The sequence below is a fragment of the Pinus tabuliformis genome, chromosome 7, assembly GCF_031772625.1.
Source record: "Pinus tabuliformis cultivar Carrire ecotype Pingquan chromosome 7, CPIR1, whole genome shotgun sequence".
Lineage (NCBI taxonomy): Eukaryota > Viridiplantae > Streptophyta > Pinopsida > Pinales > Pinaceae > Pinus > Pinus tabuliformis.
This window is the reverse complement of record NC_142293.1, coordinates 1,871,395,398-1,871,406,888: the sequence shown is the minus strand read 5'-3', so window position 1 is coordinate 1,871,406,888 and position 11,491 is coordinate 1,871,395,398. Positions and strand designations below refer to the sequence as shown.

Genomic DNA, 11,491 nt, shown 5'->3' with positions numbered 1-11,491 from the left:
CCAGCCTCGGAATTGGAAATTACGTCCAGATTCCTCACTCTGAGCTCTTCCACCTTTGACTGTGATGAACAATTGGGCACCTTGGGCATCACAACTCAGTTCAGCCTCAAGTCTTGTACCCCACAACTGTGATCACCACTTCTTTCCCACTGGTTAAGTCTTGTCCAACTAAGGGAAGAATTCCACACAGTCTAGTTCCTCTAACCTCCACAAGGTTCTACCCTTTTTCCTCTTAAAGGAAAATGGTGGAGGAACAGTTATAACTGTTCTCAAAAGTTATTTCAACTATTTCTTTAGTATTTTAAGAAACTGATGCTTGATATTTTAATTAATATTCAACAAAATTGGTTCTAGTTTTTTAGCCCAGTAATTTAATAATTCATATAAAAACAAAAATAAAATTAACAGTAATAATTAAACTTGGTAAAACCAGTTATGATGTATCATTGTATGTTACATCTCCCTCCCCTTGGGAGGAACACCATCCCTGGTGTTCTTCCTCTATGTAGATAGTGCATGATAAGATTTTTGCATGGCTTCCTCTTCTTCCCAGGTCACCTCATCTGGGTCAAAGTGTTTCCACTACACTTTAACTTGGATGATGGCTCGCCTCTGCAAGGTGGTTTCTCTCCGATCAAGGATACGAAGAGGCTCTGCCAGAAATTCTCCCCTGGGTTCTACTTGCACATTCACAAACTGTTGTCAGAAAAATTCCCGTAACAACAATCTTAACATATTGCTTCTATATGCTTGTTACCTGAATGCTTTCCCAGTTAATAATATGTCGAGGGTCGTAAACGTATTTTTTTTAATAACGATAAATGAAAGACATTGTGGACTCAGCTGTGGCCTGGAAGTGTTAGCTTATATGCCATGGGCCCAATCCATTCTAAAATCTGAAGGGTCCACAGTACTGAGGTGCCAACTTGGCACAACCTTTCCATTGTAATGTGCTCTTATGGGGTTTAACCTTTAGATGCACATGATCCCCCACCTGGAATTCTTTATGAGTCCTCTTCTTATCTGTGTACACCTTTTTCCTGTCTTGCGCCGCCTTTAAATTCTGGCGAACTTTCTTAACGGTGGCCTCCATCTCTGCTAACATATCTAGGCCCAATGCTAGTTTATTATCTGGATTGTTCCAGTCCGTAGGTACCTGACACTTTCCTCGATATAGTACTTCGAAAGGGCTCATACCCAAGGATTCATGATGACCATTATTGTAGGCAAATTCTACCAAGTGGAGGTAATCCTCCCATTTCTGTGGTTCTTGCATTACAAACATTCTCAACATGTCTTCCAAGACTTGATTCACTCGCTCCATCTAACCATCTTTCTGAGGATGGTAGGCGGTGCTGAAATGGATTTGGGTACCCAACCCTGTGAAAATAGTTTTCCAGAAGGTGGATGTAAATTTTACATCTCTGTCAAAGATCACCACTCGGGGTATCCCGTGTAGTCGGAAGATTTCTCTCATAAATATATCTACAATGTCCATCATTTTGTAGGTGGATTTTACTAGAATGAAATGAGTAGTCTTATTCAGCTTGTCCACCACAACCATGATGGAGTCATGTTGCCTTTTTGTACGAGGTAATCCAGTGATAAAATCTAAAGTGATTGTCTCCCATTTCCATTCTAGAATGGGTAATGGTTGCAACAGACCCGCAGGATGTTGATGCTCCATCTTCACCAATTGGCACTCCAAGCATTTGGATAAATATTTAGCCACAACTTTTCTTAAGCCTGGCCAGAAATAACTTTTCTTGATAGCTGAATACAGTTTCTGGTATCCTGGGTGAGTGACGTAAGGCTTTTTGTGAAACTCGTCTAATAACATCTGCTTCATAGAGTTTTGGTTAGGAATATAAATCCTACTTCTGAAAGTTAACAATTTGTCGGGGTTAATTGCATACTCACAATGCTCCTCTTTTGCTTTAGTTTCCGAAGCATGTTGCCATAGAAATGCATATTCTGGATCTTTAAGGGTTGCCTCTCGAATAACCTCTGGTAGGTTAGACTGCGCTTGACTAAAATGTACCTCATAGATGCAATGTACTTTTCTGCTCAAGGCATCTACTACCCGGTTTTCTTTTCCTTTGAGGTGCTTCATGTCAAAGTCAAATTCGCTCAAGAATGCGGTCCACCTGGCCTGCCGTGCATTTAAACTAGACTGATTAAAGAAATTGGTCAGGCTGTTGTGATCAGTTAATAACAGAAATTTCTTCCCTAGAAGGTAGTGTCGCCACATTTTCAATGCATGTACTACCGCGGTCAGCTCCAGATCGTAAGCAGAGTAGCGTTGTTCATATTCTTTCAGTTTGTGTGACTCATAGGCAATGACCTTTCCTTCTTGAGTTAATACTCCACCTACACCCTGTTTGCTTGCATCCGTGCATACTACGAAATATTGTTCTGGATCTGCTACTTTTAGCACCGCAAAAATGGTAAGTAGTTGTTTTAGTTGTTCAAAGATTTGCTGACATTCCATTGTTTAGTGAAATGAACGCCCCTTTTTCTGAATTGAAGTCATTGGGAAGGCTATTTTCGAAAAGTTTTTAATAAATCAGCGGTAATACCCTGCCAAGCCCAAGAAGGACCTTATGTCAGCAACGTTTTTCGGTGTGGTCCAGTCCATAATAGTTTTAATCTTCTATGGATCCACCGCTATTCCTTCTGCTGATATAACATGACCTAAGTACTGGATTTCATTTTTATAAAAGTCGCACTTACTAAACTTTGCATACAACTGGTTATTTCGTAAGATCTGCAAAACTGTCCTCAAGTGTTGTTCATGTTCCTCCTGATTCTTTGAATAGATGAGTATATCATTGATAAAAATTAGTACAAATTTATCTAGAAATGGTTGGAAAATGACATGCATTAGACTCATGAAAGTGGCTGGAGCGTTGGTAAGGCCGAAAGGGAGTACCACAAACTCGTAGTGTCCATAACACGTTTGGAATGTAGTTTTACAGATATCTTCATCTTTTATTCTGATCTTGTGGTAACCAGACCTTAAATTGATTTTTTAGAACACGATAGCTCCCTGCACTTGATCAAATAAATCATCGATGCAAGGTAAAGGGTATTGATTCTTGATGGTCAACTTATTTAGCTGGCGATAATCAATACATAGTCTTAAGGTTCCGTCCTTTTTCTGAACAAATAACATAGGGGCTTCCCAAGGGGACACACTGGGGTGAATGTACCCTTTATCTAAAAGCTCTTGAAGCTGCATTTTAAGTTCTGTTAACTTAGGAATCCTCATACGATAGGGGGCTTTCGAAACAGGGGCTGCTCAGAGAACTAGCTCAATGGTAAAGTCGATATCACGTCTTGGCAGTAACCCAGGAATGGATTTAGGGAATACATATATGAACTCCTGAATTACAGGGATATTCTCTAAGGAGGTCATTTTATTTTTGTCATTGTTGTACCCAACCTGGAGAACATATATTTGGCAACCTTTCGTTATGCACCTTCCAAGTTGGTTAGCCATAATAGGATGTAATCTGATATTTCTCTGATTCCTTGAATTTATTTTCGTTGTCCTGACTCGGTAAGATAACTTAAAGAATTTTTTTTGCAATCCACTAAAGACCAATGACCTTCCAGCCAGTCCATTCCTATTAATACATCATACGAACCCAAGGAAGGAGATTCAGATTAACCTGAATGGGTTATCTTGAAACTATTATAGGGCAGTTTTTTGTCCTTACAGACACTTTCCGTTTTGTTCCGATGGCTAGCTGAACTAGCCAAGACTGTTTAAATTTATTGCTTTGCAAATGACACTTTTCTACCACTTTAGGACTAAAGTAGCTTAGGCTAGCACCGGGATCAAACAAAACAGAAACAAGTTGATCAACAATCATACCTTCACATTCGATCATGGTGGACTGGTATTCCACCTGATGATTGTCTAAGGTAAAATTAATTCTGGGCATGCTCCTTGTGATATCCCTTACCATAGAAGCTTCTTGCATGTTCAAAAGTTGTTCAGTTTGAGCTTTGTGTGGGCAATTTTTGTAATAATGTGCTTCCCCACATCCCCAACATTGTAGTGGCGACTTTGGTGGTTGTTCTGTGATAGTTATGCTAACTCCTTCAGGTTGTCTATTTCTGAGTATGTCTAAGTTCTGGGCAAATTTATTGTAAATTTCTTACAAGGCTTTTGCTGATTATTCCTGCCATTCATGACTTTCTACTGCCTGTTTGGTGGTAAGTTTCTCATTTTCTTACCGATAGCTCCTTTAGAACCTTCATTTTTCTGCTTCATCTGCTGATAACAGATGCATGCCTTTCGTACTGCATCATCCATTGTTCTAGGATAATCAAATTATATCTTTTCCTTCATGAAGTTGGGAAAACTGCTAATAAACCGTTGAATATTAGCTTTGTCCTCTTGCATGTATGGGACATATCGCAGTAGGGAAGTAAACCGTTTAACATATTCATCCATGGTCAAGGTTCCCAGCCTTAACTCATGGAACTCTTTTTCCTTTTCGTCATAGTAACGTTCTATTAGATATTTATCTTTAAAATGTTTCTGGAATTCTTGCCACGTCACTTGTTCATCATCAATCTTTCTTACGGTTTTAATTTCCTCCCACCAGAGGGTGGTCTTTCCCTGCAATTGGTAAATTGCTAGCCATGCTTTAAGCTTATCGGTATATTCATAAATCTGGAAATATTTTCCCATGTCTATCATGCAAGCTTCTGTTGCTTCCTCTGACTCTCCTTCAAACAACGAGAGTTTGATTTTCTAGAACTCACCTTGTAGCTCTACCTTTCGCCTTTTTGTCTTTCTTTGATAAAAAATGTTATCTGAATGTCCTTCGTTATCCTCCTTCTAGCCTTCTGCGAACTCTGGATTATCTTCCCCATTATGGGCAGTTGGGGTCTTTTCCCTATTTTTCGTACTGGGTTTTGGGCCCTGCTGATTTTGTAGATCGGATAGACTTTTAAGGATCTTCTCCTGTTAATGTCTTAACCGTTCATTGTTTGTCCTTAGTTTCATCATCTCTGTTCGCAATTGTTGTACTATTCTAAGCAGGGCAACATTATCCTATCACGATTCTTCTCCCAGTTGTACCCATAATTCTGGGTTGGCCTCCACATAAGGCACTTCCGGCTGGTTTGGTGATCTAGGGCTCCTCTGCATTGTACCTTGGTGTTGTCTTCATTTTTCACACTCTAACTTTGTGTTCATATTCAACGTCACTCAATTTATTTTTCTTTCATTAATGCTTAAGTATCCTAACTTAATTGACTGTTAAATGACCCAGAAGTCTCAGTGTGTGAGCCTGGGCTCTGATACCATTTGTAACAAAATTTACTAGAACTAATAATAAAATTAAAAATAAAATAAAATTGCTTAGGACTTTAATCATGAACTACTGACAAAATGGATCCTCATCCTTATACTACTGAGCCCTTTATATGTTAATTATTGTGCCATATCAAACATATATATACGACGGAATTCTGCATATATCAAAATTATTACGAAATATATTAATGATTTAGCACTTTTGGATTGTGATTGGTAAGGGTTTAGGGCCGAAACAGTGGTAGTGCTACTTGGCCTCCTTGCTAGAGCTCCACGGGGGCCGCCAAGCTGTGTCTGCATTTACTAGTTTCGATCATCACATCCTCGGGAAGGCCCCTCCTCATTAAGGTGGGAGCGCCTTGAGGGTCTCTCCAGCCTAAACTGTACACTGCCGAGCTGGCCATCTGTTGCGACATTAATGTGCATAGCTACTATCCTCCGGAAGGGTCTCGATATTTCCCACCTAGCCGTCCATTCATCATTGGATGTGGTAAGTTCTAAGGTCATGATCCATCCGGTTTAGCGGGGAGGTATAATGTTTCTCCCGGCACTGAGTGAGGTTCATTTTCTCCTCGTTCGACTCAGCTCTCGGCTCTGCTGCAGTGACCTAGTGCATTGTTGTGGCAGGCTTGTGACCGACCACTCCAGGCGCCTTGTGATTTTGATTGTTGCTACCATTGAATCATTCAGTGTAAGCTGGATGCACTGTCAAGATTTGAGTAGGTGTGTGATGGGTTCCTGGGATAATTTGGAACAGGTGTGATGCCCTTGTTATGGATTCGAAGACCACTGTGGAGTGAGTCGACTCTGCAACAGAAGAAGGTAAGCCATGGTTCAGATTCAAAAACATTCAAGGTCATTCTCCATTATTTCTTTTTGCTAAAGTTTCTAATGTACTTGCAAGTTCCATTGCCATAATGAGGGTGGTCCAGCTCTTGCTTAGGTAACCCACTTACCTCCATGGTTTTTGTATATTAATATTAGACTAGTCTGGTTGTTCAGTTGTAACCCTTGGCTTCCTGTGTAGGTAAGCTTTCTGCTACTCTTAAAACTTCATTCGCCATGCAATCAGCAAAGAGGGGCGTCTTACTAATATTGTGCTTCGTTCTGCGTTTTTCAGGTTGGTTCGGGATTATGACTTTCTCTTTGCTTTAGCTCTTCGAGCTGGTGTTTCTATGATATAAGGTTTTGAGGGTTTTGTTGATGTTTAGGGTCTTAGGCCACGACTGTTATCTAGTTTTCTTCGCTCTTTATAAAGATTGTATTAAGTTATCTTTTTTTGGGGATTTTCATCCTTACAATGCCAACACTGTTTTGCTTCTTTTGAAATTTGTTCAATCTTAGACTTGCCCTACCTCTAAAGAGGTTAGTCGGACATTTCTGGGCACGGCTTCAAAGTATTTATCTATTCTTATGTCGTAGTAAGGATTTTAATGTTGGAACTTGACTATGGTTAATTTGGTTTATGAAATGACAGACTTGCTTTCTCATCAGTTCTTAATATGAAGGGTTTTGATGTTTCTGTGATTCCAGTTCAATCGTAAAATTATACAGTGAGCTAGAATGTTGGTTTCTGGTACTTATATGTTCTTCTCTTTTATATCATGCCTGTTTAATATATTACCTTATTAAGAATTCAAAGATTTTGGTTTTGCTGCTCCTGGGTACTAGGTTCGGGATGAGTTCCCTCCGAGATTCGTCCGGGAACCGTTAAACCCTTGACTATCGTTATTATGGATGTCAATTGTAATGATGATCTCGGTTTATAATCTTATGAATTCTTTCTTCTGATAAGAAATAAGGAAGATTACCATAATGTAGTTTAATAACTGATCTGTAAATTTGATGTAGTATTTGTGTTCGTCCATGGACTGCAATTTCAGCATTATATAAGATTTACTCGAGGACTAGGAATAATATAAGTTTACTGTTTCTTAGCAATGATTTCCATAAAATAATCATTAAACTATTTGCTAGAAATAACAATGAACTAAGATATTTTCCTTTCTTATCATATTTAGTTTGTGAGTCAATATCTGTTCATACATAATTAAGACAAAATTCTTTACTCTAATCAGAAATCAATAAATGTTATCTACCTTTGCTAGTCTATCAATGTACTTTGCTACTATAAAAATATGAATCTATTCTTGCTACTTGTTAGTGCCTAAATCTACCTCGGGCTGAAAGAAGGCAGGTCTAGGGTAACATCAAACCACACTTAACCTGGTAGCTAGCCCTACCAGGTCGGGAGAGGGCTCTCTCCTTGTCAATCTCAATTAGAATATGGAAAATAGGGCTTGAGATGACTGAAAATAAATGCTGATTTTAGGCTAGGTATATTAGGTCAGAGGATTTTGTTTGATTTTGATGGTTGGTTGCTGGATCAAATGAGGAAGGCAGCTTTGGGTCCGGGAAATCAACTCAGATTTGCAGGAGGTTTTGTGGGGCGAGGTAGGTAGGTGTTTTTGCACTTTGAATTGGATGTGATGGTAAGTCTAAGATCAATGAGGAGTTGGAGAGGGCATGCAAAGTTCATGAGTCCTCTTCAAACAACAAAAAACATTAAGAACGAAATGTATCTTCAAGGCAGAGCACTGAATATCAATGGATTCCACCTATTTATCTTGATTCATTTAGTTATGAAGAAAGAAATAGATGCTGGAACATATACACATAAGAGAAACTAAATAATAGAGGAAGAAAAAATACCAAGACACATTACCACAAGAATCCCACAAAATGCTGCAAAACCCTGGTTCATTTCCTTGCCAAACTGCAAAAGTGATTTACAATAAAGCTCAATGCATCCACAAGAGTTTAACCTTTACAAATGACTAAGAAAGTACATAATATAGGCATCAAACCACCTATGCTATCCATCAAGGGTCGAATCCATGAGTCAAGGAGCTGTTTCAACAACATTTAAACTAGGAACTAGAAAATAGGTAGTGCAACAACTATGGAAACTGATTCTTTCAACCTCAAACCACCTCTAACTAATGTATCCACCCCCTCAAGTCATTTTTCATCATATTTACATCATATTACATCATTTACCATAAAAAATTTACCAAGGAGAAGAGAAAAATTCAACTGATAGTCAAACTGGGCGAAATTATGAGTTTTTAGGCAAAATTGGCAAAAATTTGCCTGATGCGCAGCACCCTGAGCCTAATGCATAGCGCCACTTCAAGGCTGCTTTTGGAGGCCTTCCACTTCACCAAATCAGGCCCAAGATAGCTTGTTGGAAATCTTTGTCTGTCTAGTTTCTAGAACACTTTGAATTTTCTGATTTGGAGTTGATTTGACCCTTCAAAAATCATTTCTCCCAAGACTGGTTCCTATGGGTCCAAAAAGTGGCAGAGAGGGCATTTTTTAGGTGTTTTTTGCCCTTTAGGTGACCCAGATCTCCTCCAAATTTTATGAAACTTTCTAGGTTTCATTTTTTTTCCATGAGGAATCCAAAAATGCAAGCCATTTTGCAAAACACTGAGCCAAATCACCGGCGCTGTGCATCAACTGAAAATTCCTATGTTTTTAATTACAAAATTGTGAAATGACAAAAATTTCCCAAATTTTCTTCAAATTTGGCAATAGGCAAGCTTACTAACTACTTTTCTGAGCTAATTAAGCTTCATCCAAAATTTTAAGTTTATCTTGTTCCTTTTTGGCTCTCAAGGCTCTCTTTAACTTATCTTTTAGGTTGTTTATCCTTGTCTTGCAAATTTTGTTCTGAGCTAAGTAATGATAAGCCATATGACGCAACATTTTCTTTTCTTTGTTAGATTTCTCAAGCATATTCTCAAGGTTAATGTTCACCCTTTCCAACCATGATTCTTGGTCAGCCTCAATTTCTTGCTCAAGGGATGTCATTTTGATTTTTCTTCTCTTTGCCACTTGCCTATTTTCTCTAATTGTTTGTAGCTCCATAATAGCTTTCTTATCTTCCAGTTGCTTGTTCTCCTACTCAAGAAAGTTGATGATCCATTTAGCCCTCTCAAATTCAAGTGATAAGGCTTGTATTTCAACCTCATTCTCCTTGATTATCATATCCTTGAGTTTTGAGCTTTGAGAGCCCAAATCAGTGACATCCTCATCAACCAAAACAAAATCTCTGTCTTGCCCTTCAGTAGGGCCCTCTTCATGCATCTGTTGCTTTCCTTTGTCTCTGCCCTGTACCTGTTTAGCTGGAGAAGAAGGCAAATCCCCTTTCACCCCTAGTGAAGATAGCATTTTCCTGTGGTTCGGTGAAGAAAACGAGACCCCTTCCACCCCTGGTGGAGATAGTACTCACTTGGCAGCTACAAAAAGCATCCTAGTGCCTCTTTCATAAGTAACAAACACAAGAACATGACACTCTTCTGTTTTACTTTCAAGCTCTTTTTGTTTCTTGGAAGGTTCACCTTCCTCTTGAGGATCTGAAAATATTTGAGGCCCCTTGAAGCATTCATGGGCAATGAAAGTTTCCCATGACAGTCCCAACTGAGTGAGCTGATGCAAAACCACAATTTTAATGACAGAAAAATGATAAATACTATTGAGCTGCTGTGGAAATGGTTTTCTTTTTGCAATCACTGTCATCCTCTCTATGTTTTTACATATGAAATAAGGAATGCTCATCATTCTGACCCTGGTGAAGTGCATAAGCAATCTGATGTGGTAGGCATAAAGTCTAGAGAACCTACCCTCACATGTAAAGTATTTGATGATAAGTTTCATGAGTGGAACATACCGGTCCTCCAAGAATTTGAAAGGAAACACCCTGCTAAGTTTACCATGGTATTTGGCCTTGATATAAGGTTCATAATGCTGCTTACTGATATTCTGCCTTTTGTTCCACTTTTCCCCTACATCTGGCATTCTTGTAGCTTCTGCAATGATAGCTGGTGAAAGAGTGAAATTGACCCCAGCAAGATGTACCACATTATTTTCCATGTTTATGACAAACTGCCTTGCCAACTCATGGTGATATTTGACCCTCTCAACCATTTCACAAAACTCAAAACAGGACTAATATCTGAAACATGTGGTGGCTAGAGGGCAAGCAAGGAGTTCAGTCATGCTAATAGGTTCCTCCCTAATAATTTTTCCACCCTTGTGAGGTCTCCAAGGCTGCACATTTCTTTCCCTTGAGCTATCACTAAGTGTTTCTTCTTCAAAACTTGATTCACTGCTTCTTGCCATGATGCTTGTTTTAGGGATGTGATGTGATGATGGTATGGTGCACAATGACAATGGGTGGGGACAAAGAAGATGAGTATGAAGAGATTTTACAAATGTGAAGTGGAGTAGGGGAATGAAGGGACAGATTTAGGAAATTAGGGTTTTGACTTATGAGGGACTTAGGGTTCGATGAAGGGAGTTAGTTTTCTTAGGGGAACGGGAAAGGGAAAATGGAGTTAATGGGTAGATTTAGGGAAATGAAGTGTGGAAAAGGGGAAAAAGATGTTGGTTTTGTAATGCAGTGAGAGTTTTTGCAATGAGATGAAAATATATGAAGACAAGCTAGGGTTTGATTTTCAAGAAACAAAACTCATGAAGAAAACATGAAGAAGACTAATTTCAGCTCAAGATTGATGAAGACTTACTTGAATGAGTGAAATGCAGCGTTTGGGAGAGTTTGGGATGAAGTTGAGTGATTTTGGAACCTCCCTGGCCAATGTGCAGTTCACTGGGCCTAATGTGCAGCGCCTGTGTATTTTTACACTGGCAGAAACTGTCTGATGCGCAGCGCCAATCCTCTGATGCACAACACTAGGCAAACTTGCTGCAAAAAGAGGGTTTTCTTCCTCCTTTGCTCGATTTCCCTCTAAATTGCAATTTTGGCTCTTCACTTGATGTTTTGCACAATGAAATGGATGACTAGCATGAATTCACTTTATAAATGGATGCACTTTAATTTTTCCTCATTGAAAACCCACTTTTATAAAGTCTTAGTCACTTTTTCTCAAAAACTCTGTTTTTCATTTGAAATTTGACTTTTTCTTGACCATTTGATGGATTGATTCATTGGTGCTTTTGTTTTTGCAGTGGCTGGAGTTGGAAAGGTGACTAAGAGTAGCTGCTGAACTTATTACATATAGAAACACTTAAATTACATGAAATTTGTACATAAAATGAAAAAAACTCTGTTTGTTTTCACCTCAAAACAGA

General features: G+C 38.9%; 1 protein-coding gene across 1 annotated transcript; it reads right to left on the bottom strand.

Annotated features, from left to right (window-relative positions):
• Positions 1-582: 582 nt before the first annotated feature.
• On the bottom strand, positions 583-1,324 carry LOC149255943 (uncharacterized). The gene is made up of 2 exons (XM_089455160.1): positions 995-1,324; positions 583-696 (listed from the first exon to the last, which is right to left on the bottom strand). Exons 1-2 carry the CDS (start codon positions 1,322-1,324, stop codon positions 583-585), a joined length of 444 nt encoding a protein of 147 aa, XP_089311286.1.
• Positions 1,325-11,491: the final 10,167 nt, after the last annotated feature.

What these genes read in the sequence shown, in the direction of transcription:
- LOC149255943 (XM_089455160.1), bottom strand. Translation starts at nt 1,324, where the DNA reads ATGGAGCGAGTGAATCAAGTCTTGGAAGACATGTTGAGAATGTTTGTA. An exon ending in GGACTCATAAAGAATTCCAG is followed by an intron (nt 697 to 994) that starts GTGGGGGATCAT and finishes TTCTGACAACAG; the next exon opens with TTTGTGAATGTGCAAGTAGA.